We start from the raw sequence: 17,138 nt of genomic DNA on the forward strand, positions 1-17,138 counted from the left end.
TGATGGTGATGCGAGTTTAGGATCTTGGAGATTACAGAATGGATAAGTAGATAGTGGGGAGTAGATGCATAACTACATGCATAAGAGAAGAATGAGAGTTGCTTGGAGGAGAACGCCGCTATCCTACTGTTCCTCGACTGTTGGAAAGCAATGAAACGCATATGGATCCGATATTTTGCCTATGACTCAAACCTAATCCGACTTTCTTAGCTTTGCTTCCATCATAGTAGCTCCACACTTGTTCAGGGTCACGTAATTCGTAGTATCGTTCGAAAATATTGGTACACAGCTGAGGCGGAAGTGTATCTTTCACTCTAGTCTTGGCATGGAATACCCCCCTAAGAATCATATCAGAAACTTCCCATGCTGCGATTCACATCCGAGTCTCCAAGCGGACTCAATATCTTTCGTCTCTTCGCGTTCGGTGGACTGATCATCATGCCGGTGAAGCTGCGCTTTGTCCTAGATCGTGACATATCTTCCACCTCAGGTCGGGGCAGGTTGGCTGCGGATGGGAGAGGTTGCTGGAGTGTGGATGAGGAGGATGGCTGCTCGGGAGTATCTTCGCGGACAAAAACACGGACTTCCCGGGAAGCTCGGACGCCATTGCCTTGTGTACTGCCAGAGTATTGCGTCGTAGAGATGGAAGTGTAAGTATCTTGCTGAGTTTCTTGGACCACCGCACCGATCGGCGTCTGCTGCGCCGACAATTGACTTTGGTGTGGTGTGGACTGTTGCGTGTTTTCCTGTGTAGTTTCGTAACTGGCAACACTTACTTGAGAGCCGCCCATCTGTCTGACATATTTCTTAACAAGCAACGCAACGTCTCTGGCATGCCCGTCAAGACTATCAGCTTCGGGTACTTCCCACTTTTCTTCGGCCATCCGTTCAAGTTCCTCCAAGGTGACTGTATCCTCCCAAGTTCTGTCGTGGTGAATCTTCTTGACTCGAGGATGGCGTAACATCTCGAACACTTCATTCTGCAGCTTTTCATATCCGCCCCCAAGGATTTCCACGACGAAGGGTTTCTTGAAGGCTACTGTCATTCTCCGATCATAGCCTTTAGAGTGCTCAATATCAAAATCTTTGGTTGAACCATCTTTCCGCAGCTTGGCTTGGCGAACATAGCCTTGAATATTCAAGTACTTCACATCCGACTTTGGTATACACTTGTCTAAGCTGAGGGACGTGACGATCTTGAAGTGTGGTCTCACGTCTTTCCGCTGCCGGATCTCAGCCATGTTCGTACAACAACCGAGATGGAAGTGCGTCCAATGTAGTGGCTTGATATCAGTCTTTGGGGCGACCTGCGCATCAAAACTTGCTCCAAGGACAGCAAAGTCACCCAAGTCGCGTTCGCCACCCATATCGCCGAGATAATCTTTTTTGACCTTGATGAAGAAACCCGCCTGGCAATGTCCCTGCTCTGAGAGGAGAGGAAAGTATGGCGCATGGAGAGGCTTCAAGACTAGGCCTTCCTGGCGATTAGCCAGACTTTGGGCAAACACTTGCTTGAGGTCCGTATTTCCTTCCTCCGACTTGAAGTTGAGCAGAGTCCACTCTGACCGCATTGATCGACCAGGTATCACGCGGACAAGATCTCGAAGCACCTTGCGACGATCCTGCAGGCACTGACGCAAGACAGACTCCTCGTCCAGGACTAGCACATCGAAGAAGACGATCATAAGATGTTCCCATTCATGTGGTAAAGAATCCTGGAGCGTCCCGATGAAAGATCCTGAGCGCGATATGTGCTTTCTGATCTTGGAGAAGGGCAAAATCTTCTTCTCTCTGTCACTATACAACACCATCTCGCCAAGTAAGACGCATTTTGTTTTGAAGAGACAGCTGGGACGGCCGATACGCAAGGCGTCTCGAATAGTACTGCAGATGTCAGGATTATAACAGAACTATTCTGACTGTAGACATACCTATGCAATGCCTCCCGGTCTGCTGTAGCGTCCTTGCCATTTTTGGAGAAGATTTTGATGTCGTTGGGCGCTTTTTCCAAGTCCACGTGAATCTCGCAGTACTCTTTACCGGTTAGTAGAAACACGACAAACTTTTCCAAGTCAAGTACTGGTGCAAAATACGTTTCTGGAATGAGAATTTGCTAATCTTACCTCCATCATATTTGACCTCAGCTGCCCAAGCGCGTTTGCCGACTAGTTGAAAACAGTTCTTGAAAGACTGTGAAGCCGATAAGTCACTACATTTCGAATGACAGTTGGGCCACTTACCCAAGCCTTGTGGAATCTTGGACGCCCTACTTTGACACCAACAACTGCCTTCAACTTCTGCGCTGCCTCTATACGCATCGTCTTCGCTTGCAAAGGGTCTGGGACGGAGGGATAGCAGCCTAGTTCCCCTCTAAGCATATCAAAAACAGCATCGAAGTCGTTTTGGAACATCAGCAGGTCCGGCAAGAGGAAGTGATATTGTTGGAAGACAATCAGCTCATCCAACTCAATGGTGCAGTAGTTTCTTAGTAGCAGCCGTACGAGCCATTTTGCTTCCCACGATTCTAGCCTGACGAGGATGTCTTTGAGCTCCGTATCGGTCTCCATGTGCCAGTCCCGCTGCTCACGAATGACCCGGTCGGAGTATCTGTACTTGGCGGCTAATTGTACCAAAAGTCTGTCGATCTGTTCGATGGGAAAGTGGCGTTTGGTGGTGAACGTGCCATCCCATGACTTCATTGTTCGTTCTGTGTACGCACCCAGATCACCCAGTGCTCCAGTCTTCCATCCATCAAACAACGCTCGATGGCCATTGTTGAAACTGAGCAGCTTGGTGAGTTTCTTCGCAAGTAGAGGCGCTTGGAGGCCATAGACTCGATCTTTCCTCCGATGTGGAAGCAGTGCAGACAGTACAGCGCTGCCATTTGTGTTTTGGTCATCCAAAGCTTGCCTGTGATTGGAGAACCAGTTCGAGACAATCTGACGGATGCTTTCCTTGAGTTGTTTTGGCGAAACTCGTGGTTCCCGCGTAGAAATGTTCTCGATGCTTTGCAGAAGACTGCATACGGCGCCGAAAGTAATAGTCATTGAGGATGAATATGTATAATTGATAGCACAGAGATATCACGGTAATGTTGATGATGAACAGAGAGATACTGAGCCTGGAAGAAGTGATCCAGGTATGATTTCTCACTTGAGTAGGAACGAAAGACAACGCTGCTTCCAGTTCACACGCCGACTGCGTTCCAGGTCGAGGCCAACCAAAACCTTGAGCGGGGAGTTACTATGCTTTGTGGTACGCGCCTCGACAGTTGGCGGTCGTTCAATACGCTAACCTGATACCTCAATACCGTTGACATAGTAGATTCGAACGAACGTGTTTAGAGAGAGCTGGGGAAGTCGTGATGGAAGGCGTTGGAATATCACAGTAACCGCACCACAGTAGGAAGTGGGATGGTGGCAAAAGATGCTCAAGGAGGCAAAAAAACTGATATGCAGATACGCAGGCAGTGGACCGGAAAAGGGTCTAGGAACGCGAAGGGTGAAGGAACTGGCGCGGGGCAGCATGGATCGACGACGCGCTAATGCACAACATCACGGGATTACGCGTTCGAGCTAGTTCATGACTTTGGTTGCTCCATTCCTGGACACCAGACTCATCGAGGCTCTGTTTTGTCGTTAACTCATATCTCCCAACGCTTTATCACGAGGAGACAAAAAGCATTTAGTATATCGGGATACCGAGATCGGTTGTTACTTACGTCATGATATATACGAAGTAGACCCTCCAGGGTCCATCGCACCTCATACCACATCTTCAATTGACACACACGATGAGCGCAAAGGCCAACGACCCGCGTTCGGAGGCGGCGAAGAAACGCGACCTCATCTCCCGAGGCGACTACACATCCACTCCCGCCGGCAAAGCCGCCTTCTTCCTGCTCCGCGCCATCGAGCCGCTCCTCCAATACTCGATTCTCGCATATGGCGTCGGCACGCCCCTCCTCCATCGAGTGGGACTACGTACACTTCCTCCCGGCCTTCCAGCAACGACCGGCATTGCCGCGATCGATGGCCTCGGACTGTCGCCCTACCGACTCGTGCTGCTGGGCATGTCCGTTGGCAGTGCGGTGAAGCAGAACCTCTGGGTCACGTTGCTTTCCGGCGAGCCCATGACTGTAGGGAACGCCTTCCTCGTTGGAGCATTCAACGCCGTATGCAACAGTCTGAACACGTATGCCTTCCTCCTCAGCGCGACATCAGCCTCGACCGAGTCGGATTTCCCCCAGCCGTCTCTTGTCGTTGGCAGCACCCTGTACGTTGTGGGCATTCTCACCGAGCTTGTCGCCGAGGCCCAACGTAAACGCTTCAAGATGGATCCTAAGAACAAGGGAAAGCCCTATACGGGGGGTCTGTGGCAGTTTGCCCGCCACATCAACTACGGCGGATATACGCTATGGCGCGCAGGATACGCCTTGGCTTCCGGTGGATGGGCGTTCGGTGCGGTGGTCGGAGCGTTCTTTCTTTACGATTTCGCAACGCGCGGGGTTCCCATCTTGAATGAGTACTGCGAGAAGAGGTACGGGCGGGATTGGGAGAAGTTCAAGCGCGATACCAAGTACCGCCTGATTCCTTTCATTTACTAGAAGTTGAATAAAGTAACAATAGTTCAAAATCCTGACACTACCTCCATGACGTGAAATCAACTCGACATAGATCCATCCATCACGTCACTTCACTTACACAACCATCCCAAAAAGCGGACCAAACCACAACCACAACCACAACCACAACCACAAACCACGATGTTCCAGCCTGTCACCCACCGCATCTTCAGACCCTGAACCAAACAAATCACACCAAACCAGACCAAACCACACCACACCAAAACCACGCACACGCTTACATTTAGCAGCGGTTCTCTCCGCACGCACACACGCACGCTACCAGAAGGACGTCAGACCAAACTATCTCCGCCCAGACGAACTATCCCCGCCCAGACCAAACCATACTCAAGCATACCAGACCAGGTCGAACCATACGCAATGGAAAACAGGCACGCTAACACTAGCGAACGGAAGATACCTTCGAATGTTTCCCAAACAGGCAGTCCACGATAAGGCTGCGGTGCGGTGGAGTTTGTGGTCCAGTGGTTGGGGCACGCGGTTGTTGCGCGTGATTGTGGTGGGTAAGAGAGGAGATGGTGATATTGGTATTGACAATATCGATCACTCATCAATGATAATCATTGGGAAATCTATAAACAACCCAACCCGACCAAATCCATTCGCATCACGTCAACATACCTAGGTGCTGACTGCAACTGCACCTGCACCTGCACCCAATGAATAACACTCACAATTATATCCCCAACCCCACCAATCCATCCAGAAATACCAACCCGAAAACATATACATCGCCACCCAATAAACACATTAAAAAAAAATCTCCGAGCACCACCCACCCAATACGCACAGCGCGCGCCCAAAAATAAACCGCCAATAAATCCGATCTCAGGGTCTAAGCATACTAGCAGTGTGATGGGAAATGATCGACATGTTTCCGCTTAGGGAGCTGGGATACGAGGGCGTGGAACGCCACTGAGCAGTGCTTTGCTTTGCTGCTGTGTGTTCTCCAGTTTTTTTTGTTGTTTGGATGGATTGCGTATCTGTGTGTGTGTGTGTGGTGTGTGGAGAGTTGACGCATTGAAGTGAGGGTCAGGAGGTGGCGGATTCGGGAGGTGGTAGCCGAAGGGAAGGGAAGGGAAGATCGGTGGGTGCACTGCACAGCACAGCATAGCACAGCATAACAGGAGATCAACGACGACTACCTACGACGACGACTACGAAGACGAGAATGGGTGCGTGGTTGACGCGTTGGTTGGGGAGTGCCGATTGCGATTGCGATCGCAATCGTGGGCTGTGGATTGGGTCGCTTGGGTTGGGTGCTTTGCTGAAAGGGGATGTGGGAGCGGGGAAGGGAAGGGAAGGGAAGGCAAGAGGATCGTAGGTGCATTGCATGGATGCATGTTACCTATCCATGCATGTTGGCTATCCATGTCGGCCTCGGTCGCGGTAAAATTGGCAGGAGGATGAGGCAGAGGGATTGTTTGAAGTAAGTGTGGTGCTGCTACGCGTCGGCAATATCAGAACGAACATGTTTATTCGCAATCGACGATGGGGGGTTTGGCAGATTGGCGGATGAGGTCATATGGGATTTGATTGAGTGGAGGGATGGATGGACCCGGTGTTGGGGTTTGCTTTGCACTCGGGGCACGCAAGCACACAAAGGGAACCATGGTTGGCCACACGCGATCTGTCAGACGTTGCACGCGGCGATTTGTATCCACCGGCGTAAATGTGATGTGTTTGCATTGAGCAGATGCGAGGTTAGGTAGGTGGAGGGTATTTCGCTTGTCTGTGCCCTGTTTAGGTATTTCTCAAAGTGTCGGTCGTTCGGATGCTTGTTCGTGCATTGCAGACAAGGGCCTTGTTTCCAAGAAAGATGCTCAAGGCGTGTCCAGGTTTGTTCTGCTGCACCGTATCCGGACGCGTCTCCGCAGGCGGCTGTTTCGACCCATGCAAGCTGCAGTGTCTTGATGTGCCCTGATGTGCCTTGATGTGCCTTGATGTGCAACTTGACAAGGACTGGCCAACTGCCGCATTCCGCACCACCAGACGCGTTCTGCGTTGGAGAAAAGACGTTGAGGATAAAGAGCGTGTAGGAATTTCGTCATAAGGGCCGCAGGTGGAGTCGTGTTGAATCAAAATTTAGCGCGCTCGCGTTCAACGGCAAGCACGGGAGGGGAGCCAAAGAGCAAAGAGCAGAAGCATACAAGAAGAGGCTCGCTCACGCTCCCGGTCGCTGCGGCAAGGATTCTCGCATGCTCCATTCTCCGTCGTGTTTGATCAGCTATCTTTCCGCGCGACGTGACCTGGTGTATCTGCTGTGTACAGAGCTGGAATACGAAGCGAGCAGTTGCCGCCAAGGTCCGACTCGGGGCTCGGATTGGACAGCAGCCGGATCGCCTGTAAGTCAGCTTTCAGCTTTGGCGCCATTGTCCACTGGCAACACGCGGTACCCACGTTGTTGACACTATGCTCCATGGACGCAAGCAGCAGCTAGCCTCTGGCGTCGAAGGCTGAGAGAAAAAAATGGCTCGTGTTCGCGACTGATGGTTCTTTCTTTAGACTCGAAAGTCCCTAGCGCATCTGGTGCTGGGCCTGGCAGCGCGAGCGAGATATTAAGGTAGCAATCGCCGCATATCCATGCCGGTAGTGCCTGTAATATCGCTTCAACCCCTCGCCTCGCCTCGCACTTTGCCCGCCCAGCCAGCCGTAGTAGTCCAGTAGGCCAGCAGCACCACCACGTCTGCCGTCTGCTCTGGTCTGATCAGGCCATTGCCCCAAGCAGTGCCAGTCAGCGTGGTGCGAACGGCGGGGCACTTCTGCCATCCATACCCATACCCAAACCCATACCCATATCCGACGCCGTTGTCGTTGCCGCTACTTAAGCTGCCACCCTCCTCGCGCAGAGCCCTTGCCGTCGCTGCCGCTGTCACCATCACGGTCGCTGCCAGGCAGTCGATCTGCGTTCCACGGTGCGTGATCGTCAAGCGAGGCAGGCACCATGCAAGCAGCCATGATGCAGCCGCAACAAGCCTCCGCTTATGGAGCCATGCCCGTCCGCCGCAAGCCCATAGCCAACCCCGGCGTGTCCATGCGTCCCCCGTCGCAGCCCTACCTCGACGCTCCGCTGGGACACTCTCGCACCCGCACCGTCAGCTCCGGCGTCTTCCCCGCCGTCTCTGCCTCCCCAACCGCCACCATGATGCACCAGCAGTACCCAAGCCAGTACCCAAGCCAGTACCAGGGCTCGCTCCGCCGCACCCCGACGTCGTCGACCAGCTCCACGACGGGCACCCCGAACCGCTCCAACAGTGGCGCCCTCCGCCGCTCGTCCAGCGCCCGCTCCGGCACCTCGCCCACGTCGTACGTGGCCCTCATGCGCAAGCAAAAGGCCACCGTCTGGTGTGACCGCGCACAGTACGAGGACCCGCGCATAGTCGCCGCACAGCAGCAGGCCAAGATGCGCGCCAACATGGAGGTAGCCGGCGGGCCCCATCACGCGCCGCCACGCAGCGCCTCAGGGGGCTCGAGCATGGCCGCGGGCGTGAGGTCCAAGGTGCGCCATCACGGCATGGCCAAGGCCTCCAAGTACGCGCCCGTCACCTACACAGGCTCAGGCGTGCCCATGCGACTGAGTGCATCTGAGGTGGACGAGGGTGATGAAGAGGATGGCGGCTCGATACACCAGGGCGGCGCACACCACCGCACCGGCTCAGGGCGCAGCTCCCTCGGCTCCAACCGTCGCATCTCCTACGCCAACCCCGTTGGAGGTCGCCTATCCACCAACTCATCCCCCCCTCAGAACACAACCCCCGACGAGCTCGACGACGTGCAGGAAGAGCCCACGCCAAACCCCGACGAAGAACCCGCCGCATACTTTGAGCGCTCCAAGACCAACCTCTCCTTCGGCAGCGGCAGCGAAGGGGAACGAGGCTTCGGCGACGTGGGCCAGATGAAACCGCTCCCCAAGCTCGAAGTTAAGAAAAGCACAGTCGACGACCTGATACGGCGGGGCAGTGTGGACGAGCGCAAAGCGACTATGAGCAGCGGCAGGCTCTTCATTGCTAATCCTGATCTTAGCGACTAGATTCTTTCTCTTCTACGATACCCGGGACGCACGAATGTTATACATAAGAGATGAAAGGTTTTTTTGCATTGTAGCGAGCGTTTGTAAACACGCATGGCGTTTTTTGGGGGGGTTTTGACCATTTTTTTTTGTTGGGTGAGCGTGTGCTTGGATTCACGGCATGGCATTGCATCGTCTGCTGGTTGGTCGTGTTGTTTTATCGGTCTTTATCATTGTCTCTATCATTGTCTGGATGGGATATGTCTCGCGCCCTGGCGGTCTGGTCTGCACCCGCTCATTGATGCCGTACATATTGCTGGAATCATATGTCCCTGTCAACAACATCCATCCATCACTCCCTCATTCACAACTATCTTGCTGCATGTTGACCTAATTCATTACCGTACATCCACTTCTAGCAAATTGCCATGGCAAGCCACATGCCATTCTCAACTTGCGCATCCTGTGTGCCCTTGTCGTGGCGGGCATGGCATGGGCATGTGATGTGATGTGTCAGGCGGGCCGCGTGGTGCTGGCTGGCTGGTCCTGTCGATCTTGTTATGCAGGTTTGGTGTAGTGTGGTTGCCAAGGTGTCCGAGGGAGTTAACTCTCACACTCATATGATAGGTGTGTCTTTTACAATTACTGCTTCAGGGTTGTGGTGATTTAATACTTACTCTACCCGGGCGTTGGTTCTTGTGTTAATGGCGGGCTTGGGGGTTTGTGTTTTGCTGGAGGCTCTCACATTTACGACTGGAAGTCTGCTAGGGCTGATGAGGGTCTAAACTAGACCTGTATAGGTAGAGTCCTACTCGAAGAGGGATAGTAGGATGCCTAAACAGGTATAGCCTTGTACATACTACAATAACCATATGCGTACAGAATGGAAGTATGTTCCTGCAGCTGCATCAATGCTTGTTTTCTGCAAAACTCAGTAGGGAAGGCATTGTGAAGCTTATGCTGGGATGATGCTCGCGCGATGATTATGCAGGTAAGCTGACTGTATTGAGATTACCCCTTTGCCCATGTAGTTTACGCCCGACTGCGTGTGGTCTGATTCGATTCGCCAAGTCGTCCGATAACTCAACCTCTTATATACTCCCCCGCCCACCTGCACCTCCTACAATGACAGGCTAAGTGTGGAATAGCTTCTGCGATACGGCCAACTACTTCCAACACCATGGCGCAGGTCAATGGCACGGCAAACGGCGCGACCAAGCGTGGAGTGAACGGGCACACGGCGCAGGCCACGCTAGGAGCAACGGGCGAGAAGGACTACACGAAGACGGACTATACACGCTGGAGGCTCAGGAACGATCGCGGGTGTCACACATGGCATTATCTGGAGACGGAAGAGGAGGAGAAGGCGTGGCCGCAGAGCACGGCGGATAAATACTTCCTCGGCCTGGACACGGTGAGTGCCTGTATCAACCCCAGGATACAACAACAACAACTGACAATACACACACAGAACCTGCCCGACCTCCCCCCCGCAAAGACACCCCTCCAATCCGCTACAAATGGCCTCTCGTTCTTCTCCCACCTCCAGCTGGCCCCTGGGAACTGGGCCTGCGAGTACGGCGGCCCCATGTTCCTCCTGCCCGGCCTCGTCATCACCTGGTACGTGACCGAGACGCGCATCCCCGCCGACCACGCCATCGAGATCAGAAACTACCTGTTCGCGCGCGCCCACCCGGAGGATGGCGGCTGGGGCCTGCACATCGAGGGCGAGAGCAGCGTCTTCGGCACCGCTATGAACTACACGGTGCTGCGGCTGCTGGGCGTCGACCCCGAAGACGCTCGCATGCGCAAGGCTCGCGCTACGCTGTGGAAGCTGGGCGGCGCGCTGAACGGGCCGCATTGGGCGAAGTTTTGGCTCAGCGTCCTGGGCGTGCTCGAGTGGGACGTTGTCAATCCCGTGCCGCCTGAGATGTGGCTGCTGCCGGATTGGGTCCCTGTTGCGCCCTGGCGCTGGTGGATTCACATTCGCCAGGTCATGCTGCCCATGTCGTTCATCTACTCGAAGCGGTGGTCGTACCCCGTCAACGACCTGACGCGGGAATTGCGCAAGGAGCTACTCACACAGCCTTTTGAGACGATCAAGTTCAGCGCCCATCGCAATACTATTTCGCCCATGGACAATTACCATCCCAAGACGCTGCTGTTGAGGTGCTTGTTCTGGTTCCTGGCTGTCGTTTGGGGGCCCTTCTTGCGGCCGGACTGGATGGTCAAGCGTGCGGAGGACCATGTGTGGTGGCTCATCGAGGCCGAAGACAAGAACACCGACTACGCGAATCTCGCCCCTGTCAACGGGCCCTTGAACACGCTCTGCACCTACATCAAACTCGGTCCCGACTCCCGTCCCTTCCGCGAGCATATCAAGACGCTGCCCGAGTTCCTCTGGGTAAAAAACGAGGGCATGCTAATGAACGGCACCAACGGCGTACAAACCTGGGACACAGCCTACCTCATCCAAGCCGTCGAAGCCTGCAACCTCTCGTCGGACCCAAAATGGAACCCCATGCTCACAAAAGCCCTCGCCTTCCTCGAAGACCAGCAGATCCTCGAAGAGTGCGCCGACCAGCACAAATGCTACCGCCAGCAACGCAAAGGCGCCTGGGCCTTCAGCACCCGCAAGCAAGGCTACACAGTCTCAGACTGCACATCCGAAGGCCTAAAAGCAACCCTCATCCTACAAAACACACACGCATCCACCTTCCCCAAACTCATCTCAGACACCCGCCTCCAACACGCAATCGACGTCCTCCTCACCATGCAAAACCCCTCGGGCGGCTGCGCCTCCTACGAACCAACCCGCGGCTCAATCCTCCTCGAGCACCTCAACGCCGCAGAAGTCTTCGGAAACATCATGATCGAATACGACTACCCGGAATGCACAACCGCCGTCCTCACCGCCCTCACCGCATTCCAACACCACTACCCTTCCTACCGCGCGGACGAAATCTCCGCCTTCCGCGACCGCGCTATAGCGTATATCCGCAACGCCCAGCGGCCCGACGGCTCCTGGTTCGGCTCCTGGGGCATCTGCTTCACCTACGCGGGAATGTTCGGCCTCGAGTCGCTGCGCTGCGCAGGCGAGTCCCACGCCAACTCGGCTCGGGTGCGGCTGGCATGCAAATTCTTCACAGACAGACAGATGGAGGATGGCGGCTGGGGCGAAACATACAAGTCCTGCGAGACGGGCGTGTACACGCAGCACCCGCAGAGCCAGGTCGTGCAGACGGCGTGGGTTGTCATCGCGCTGCTGACGGCGGAGTTCCCGCATAAGGAGCCGCTGGATCGCGCTGTGAGGCTTATTATGCGGAGACAGCAGGGGAATGGCGAGTGGTTGCAGGAAGCTATCGAGGGCGTGTTTAATAAGAGTTGGTAAGTTTAAGTGTTTGTCCGCTGTGTGTGTGTGTGTGTGTGTGGGAGGCTTTGCTAATAAGATGATAGTATGATTTCTTACCCGAATTATAAGTTCATCTTCCCGGTTATGGCGCTGGGTATGTATGCTAGGCGCTTTGGGGATGTGCCGCTGTCTTGAGGGAGGGTGGGACAAGGGGATGATGAGTGCTGAGTAGGGGGGAGGTGGAAGGGGGTGCTTTTACGGTGTATGTTATGATACGTGATGACACCGCATGCATGGCAAGGGCCTCATCTCGTCTCACCTCATCATGTTAGATTAGATCAAAGTATCGTAGATTAGACAAAGACGAACGAATAATGCAAACTTTACATTCTCGCAGCAGTCAATCAACGATCACAACACACTCCATCTCATCCTCTCCTCTCCCATCCATCCCACTCCGCACCACACACAAAACACCCAACATGATGACGTAAATATACCATTTGCACTTCATTCGTATAAACTTGATCTTGATCTTGAGCTTGAGTTTGAGCCAGCTCACCCAGATCCGCATCTCCAGTATATGTTTCCCCAACGGAACGAAATGAAATGGAACGAGACGTGACATCTCTCCCTATGGGCGAAAAGAAAAAAAGAAACAAAGCGCCTTGCTGGCATGCCTGCTACACCGATGAAGAAAGCCACACACACACGAAAAAGAGAAGAGAACATAACATAACAAAGTAAAAACATAGCAACCCCCCTCTCCGCGCGCGAAAGAGCGCAAGACAAATGACCCACGAAACAACCACCCCTCCCATTCCAAACCCAACGCCCAAAAGAAAGAAAAAAGCCTCCCCTACTCCTCAACCAACGCGCCCAAAATCAGACTCTGCACCACAAACTCCGCACACGTAACGCGCACGACGCGCCCGCGCACCTCGCCCCTAGAAACCAGGTCCCCCTGCTCCTCGCTCTCGTCTCTGCGGCGCTTCTTGCCCTTCTTCGCGCTCTTCGCACTCGCAGGTCTCCCCGCAGCAGAGCCGAAAAGTTCCGCCGCAGCGTCGGCAACACTCGCATCCGCGCTATCGACATAGACCCAATCCCAGTGGGAGTCCTTGAGCGCACGAGCAGCAGCGGGCAAGTCAGCACAACGAGCGACCGCCGCAGAGCCAAGGGCATGCGTGAGGAAGACGAAAGGGGCGCGTTTTTCGATTTCCTTCTTCGATTTGCCGGTGATGAGGAGGACGGCCTGGTCGCGGAGGAGTAGATCGCGGTCGTTGATAGTTTGGGCGAAGAGCACGTCGTCGGCAGAAGGGTCGTAGGTGCGGATTGTGCGTGAGCGCAGCACGCCGTTTGGGTCGAGGAATTTGGACACGCCGGCGGGGAGGAGGAAGCGCGCAAAGGATAGGGCGCGCGAGGCGGAGAGCGAGTCTTGGATCCAGCGGAGGTGGAGGCAGGGGACGTTGAGGGCGAGGGCTTGGATGTATTTTGTGCTGCGGGAGTGCGAGTCGGAGATTAGGGCTACGAAGCCGAGGTCTTGATATTGGGGTTTGAGGGTCAGGCCGGCGGGATTTTCCATGGCGGAGGCGGATCTTCGCCGGCTTTGTGAGGAGGGCATCTCGCCTGACGATTCGAGGTCGAAGAGCTCGTGGAAACCGTGCTCTAGGACTTGACCGCCGTTTATCTTGATGAGTTTTGCGATGGCGTCTTTGTCTACGTCTCCGCCGGTTGATGTGATGATGAAGGCCATGTTCAAGAACACCCCGCTGCCTGATCGCGCCGTGGAGGCAACAGATCCTGCGCGGGCAGTCGCGTCTCTCAATAAGGACGGCGCCGCAGCCCCTCTACGATTGAAAGACGGTGTGGCGAGCATAGCCACTCTGGAGGGAGTTTCCGTCTGTTCAGTAGATTTACTCGGTGACGCAGGAGGCGAGAAGTCAAAGGCACGGTCTCGAAGTCTTTGCCACAGCTGAGTCGTCAGGTAGATGCTTGCCATGGGCACCGCGATCTGTTTCGCTGGCTGAGCAGCCTTTGCTGCTGGCAGACTGTCTCTCTGCTTCTCTTCTAGAACAATGGTCGTATGTCCAAATCGATCGGTGCTAGGGTACTCCTCAGGGTCAAGGTTCTTCGCTATATCCTTGAAGCCTACCACAACATACGTGTGCTTCTTCATGCCTGTCTCATCAACCTTGACATGATCCCCAGTGCGAAGAGCAAGCGCTCGAACCAGGGCAGTGTCTACGAAAGTCGTATTGCCATCATCATAGCGAATGTGATATTGACGTGAGGCCGACCGCCCGATGCATGTAGCAGGATAGTAGTGACTTCCAGGCCATGATGCGAACACTCGGTTTGGCACAAGCACATCTCCGGTCGGTGTATCAGGCCTCTTTGGCGCATTCTCACTCATCCGCTGTACATTGGTAGCCTGGGGAGATTCCGTAACTTCGTCTGGCTTATCTCCCACATCGGACATGTCGACGTCAGCTTTCTGGTGTGGGGTATCAAGGCTAGGCGCAGTGGGTGAAGGAGGCGTGATGGTCCGAATTGGCGCAGAGGCTTTTGGCTTAGACGGTGTGTTGACCGGGGAAGATAGTGTTTGCAAGAGTTCTCGGGCGACTGGCTTGAGGGCGCCCTTTCTTTGATGTTGCGGTTTCGAAATTCTGGGTTGGCCTCTAGTTTTCAAAGTCGCTGGCCTGGAGTAAGGTGCCTGCGCTTCTTCCCTAGCTTGTACCGCTGCGTGAGCACCTCGGTTCTCTCGTGCCTGTGCTGACGCGGTCGGAGGAGTATCTTCTCGAACCGGCAGAACGCGGTTCAGAGGTGATGAAGGAGGCGCATCGGAGAACGGCTCGACAGCAGGCCTGACAGGGCTGGGGAACCCCTTTTTCTTCGCCGTGTACATGACCTTGCGCCTTTTCGCCGAGGGAGGTGCGAATGAAGTATTAGTCATGAAGGTATCTTCTTCGTTCTCGTCCAAACCACTCAGTCGAGGCATTTCGAAAATTTCCTCATCCTCAGACTGTTGGGTTTCTGGAAGATTAGCAATGTCGTGCAAAGAGTGAATGCGGTCGCCTATCTGAATGGTATCGCTACCAGCATCCTTTGAGCTGGTAGGAACCGGTGCAGTGACCTGCGCAACAGACTGGTTCTCTCTAGCGGTCTGGAATGGCTCAGTGCTGACAGGTAGACCACGTGCAGCCAGCTCGTCGTCTGCAGACTCAACATGTGCATCCTCATTGCTGATTGCAAGCCTTTCATCTGGAAAGAACGACGGCTGTGTCTCGTCGAGTGCATCGGTCTCAGGGATCGTGTTCTGTCGATGCATACGTGGCGGTATTTGCGAAGGTTCTTCCATTTCAATGTCGTGCTCCTCTGTGTATCTTGATTGCATCAATGCATCATCATCCGGCTGGACGTTCTGCATCTCGTTCTGCTCCAACGTTTCAGGAACTTCCTGGTCTGTGCCAAGATCAACTTTCAATGGCGGGATAAGATCTGTTTCGTTATTGTTCAAATCGTGTCCAACCTCTAGCTCCTCGTCACTGGGCTCTCCCTTTGTAGCAGGAAAGTCGTCGTCGTCCTCCATGACCGTGTCTTCATCGGCGACGTCAGATTCCGTGATGTTACCTTCCCCTTCAGCATACTCGTCATATGTGTGCTGGGTAACATCGTCTTCAGGAGGACACAGTACTGGTGGACTGCTTGGCACGCGCTCCTCTTCTTCTGGTGTGATCCCTTCCAGCGGTTCCTCCACTTCCTCCGGACTTGAGTGTGGCGGCATTGGAGGCATTGAAGACGAGACGATTTGACTAGTATACCCTGTCTTTGTGGCAATCGTAGTTTGATTAATGCTGTACTGTTCTATCGAGGGTGACGAGGGATAGCGCAAAGACTTGGGTCGCGGTATGCTTTCGAAATCGGCAGTCGCGTCTGGTTGAGAATCCATAACAGCAACAGACTCCCTGCTACTCTGCGGTAGGAACGAATCCCGAAGAAAAGACTGCGATCCTGGTGCCCGAAACTGTGGCTTGCGTTGCATTTGTAACGGTGGACTCTCGCGCGGAGAAGAGCCGGGCGAAGATGTTCCTGATCGTTCTATATCTGGATGTGAGGAGGTTTTGGGAACCTCGACTCTATTGTTTTTGCTATTGTATTTCACCGCACTCCGCGCGGTCGAGAAAACGTCCTGAGAAGATTCATCGGGAAGATTTTCAATTTCATTCTCCTTCCCTTCTCCCGCAAGCTTCTTGACGGGTCGTGTGGGAGCAAGCATTGGCGCTGAGATGTGAGAGAGCGACTTGGCGGCATCACGATCGAATTTCTCCTTGGCCTGCTGAGTGGCCTTTTTCTGTTGTACGCGCCGCGACAGCTCGTCCCAACTGTCTTCTTGACGAAGCTCAGGACGCTTGATTCTCGTCTTGCGCTTTCGCCTCTCTTGCGACTCTCGCATTGTGACATACTCGGTTCGTGGCTCGCTGGACGACCGTACGACTGGATCCGATCTCGAGATGGTCCGCGAGAATTTGATGGGACTCGAGACGGCTGGCATTGGGCTTGAGTTGCGTGCGTAGTTGAAGTTCGGAGACGGCCGCAGGAACACGGGGTCCTCAATGGCTCCGCCCACTGCAGGCGAGGTCGGTGCCTGTGTCGCATTGTAAGCTTGCGTGAGCGACATGAGCTGTCCAGCGTTCCCGTTGCCGAAGCCCGCGCCAAAGAAGGCAGATGCAGAAGCGTCCGTGGCTGGCGTTGTAATTGTTCGCGCAGCTGAGCTCAGCAGCTGCCCTGAACTGTCCCTCTGTCGAGCTGCGACCAGCGGAGTCTCAAACTTGAGCGGGCTGGTGAAGCCGTTCTCGGCGCGTACGCCTGCGCCGTGTTCATCCTCTTGTATGACGGTGGGACTGGTGATCGCAGGGCTATGGTGCCGTGGACTCGACACCTCCATCTCGATGCTGTCGGTGAGCGCATCGCCGCCGTCGTCTTCTTCTTCGTCTTCCTCTTCATGCTCAGCAAACAGCGATCTCGGGTCTGGTCTAGAATGGTCGGTCGATGTTGCCCCGTAGTCGCCGCTCGTCCAGTACTTGTGCATCTGGCTGTCAGGCTGCGTATCGCCCGGGGCGTCCATTCCCGCA

The 17,138-nt window shown here is 54.5% G+C and overlaps 5 protein-coding genes across 5 annotated transcripts; 3 read left to right on the plus strand and 2 right to left on the minus strand.

Annotated features, from left to right (window-relative positions):
* Positions 1-42: 42 nt before the first annotated feature.
* P153DRAFT_400214 (uncharacterized protein) lies at positions 43-3,500 on the minus strand. Its single transcript, XM_033671798.1, has 4 exons — positions 2,241-3,500; positions 2,124-2,190; positions 1,932-2,034; positions 43-1,884 (listed from the first exon to the last, which is right to left on the minus strand). Exons 1-4 carry the CDS (start codon positions 3,045-3,047, stop codon positions 351-353), a joined length of 2,511 nt encoding a protein of 836 aa, XP_033519783.1. The 5' UTR covers positions 3,048-3,500; the 3' UTR covers positions 43-350.
* A 109-nt stretch (positions 3,501-3,609) lies between these two features.
* P153DRAFT_370060 (uncharacterized protein) lies at positions 3,610-5,060 on the plus strand. The gene has a single exon (XM_033668934.1). The coding sequence runs from the start codon at positions 3,794-3,796 to the stop codon at positions 4,604-4,606; it is 813 nt and encodes a 270-aa protein (XP_033519784.1). The 5' UTR covers positions 3,610-3,793; the 3' UTR covers positions 4,607-5,060.
* Positions 5,061-7,589: 2,529 nt separating this feature from the next.
* Positions 7,590-8,675, plus strand: P153DRAFT_300326 (uncharacterized protein; the record flags this gene model as incomplete). Its single annotated transcript, XM_033664324.1, has 1 exon — positions 7,590-8,675. One exon carries the CDS (start codon positions 7,590-7,592, stop codon positions 8,673-8,675), a length of 1,086 nt encoding a protein of 361 aa, XP_033519785.1.
* Positions 8,676-9,731: 1,056 nt separating this feature from the next.
* P153DRAFT_370063 (lanosterol synthase) lies at positions 9,732-12,190 on the plus strand. The gene is made up of 2 exons (XM_033668935.1): positions 9,732-10,068; positions 10,126-12,190. Exons 1-2 carry the CDS (start codon positions 9,835-9,837, stop codon positions 12,043-12,045), a joined length of 2,154 nt encoding a protein of 717 aa, XP_033519786.1. The 5' UTR covers positions 9,732-9,834; the 3' UTR covers positions 12,046-12,190.
* Positions 12,191-12,495: 305 nt separating this feature from the next.
* Positions 12,496-16,498, minus strand: P153DRAFT_370065 (uncharacterized protein). The gene has a single exon (XM_033668936.1). It carries the CDS (start codon positions 16,457-16,459, stop codon positions 12,866-12,868), a length of 3,594 nt encoding a protein of 1,197 aa, XP_033519787.1. The 5' UTR covers positions 16,460-16,498; the 3' UTR covers positions 12,496-12,865.
* Between the last annotated feature and the right edge of the window lie 640 nt (positions 16,499-17,138).

Source organism: Dothidotthia symphoricarpi, assembly GCF_010015815.1.
Source record: "Dothidotthia symphoricarpi CBS 119687 unplaced genomic scaffold P153scaffold_20, whole genome shotgun sequence".
In the NCBI taxonomy this organism is placed as follows: Eukaryota; Fungi; Ascomycota; class Dothideomycetes; order Pleosporales; family Dothidotthiaceae; genus Dothidotthia; species Dothidotthia symphoricarpi.

Excerpts from the sequence above, each read along its gene's own strand:
- P153DRAFT_400214 (XM_033671798.1), bottom strand. The coding sequence starts at position 3,047 with ATGACTATTACTTTCGGCGCCGTATGCAGTCTTCTGCAAAGCATCGAG. Across the intron at positions 2,191-2,240 it reads CAAGATTCCACAAGGCTTGG|TCTTTCAAGAACTGTTTTCA; the intron begins GTAAGTGGCCCA and ends TCGGCTTCACAG. Across the intron at positions 2,035-2,123 it reads TGAGGTCAAATATGATGGAG|AGTACTGCGAGATTCACGTG; the intron begins GTAAGATTAGCA and ends TAACCGGTAAAG.
- P153DRAFT_370060 (XM_033668934.1), top strand. The coding sequence starts at position 3,794 with ATGAGCGCAAAGGCCAACGACCCGCGTTCGGAGGCGGCGAAGAAACGC.
- P153DRAFT_370063 (XM_033668935.1), top strand. The coding sequence starts at position 9,835 with ATGGCGCAGGTCAATGGCACGGCAAACGGCGCGACCAAGCGTGGAGTG. Across the intron at positions 10,069-10,125 it reads ACTTCCTCGGCCTGGACACG|AACCTGCCCGACCTCCCCCC; the intron begins GTGAGTGCCTGT and ends ATACACACACAG.
- P153DRAFT_370065 (XM_033668936.1), bottom strand. The coding sequence starts at position 16,459 with ATGCGAGAGTCGCAAGAGAGGCGAAAGCGCAAGACGAGAATCAAGCGT.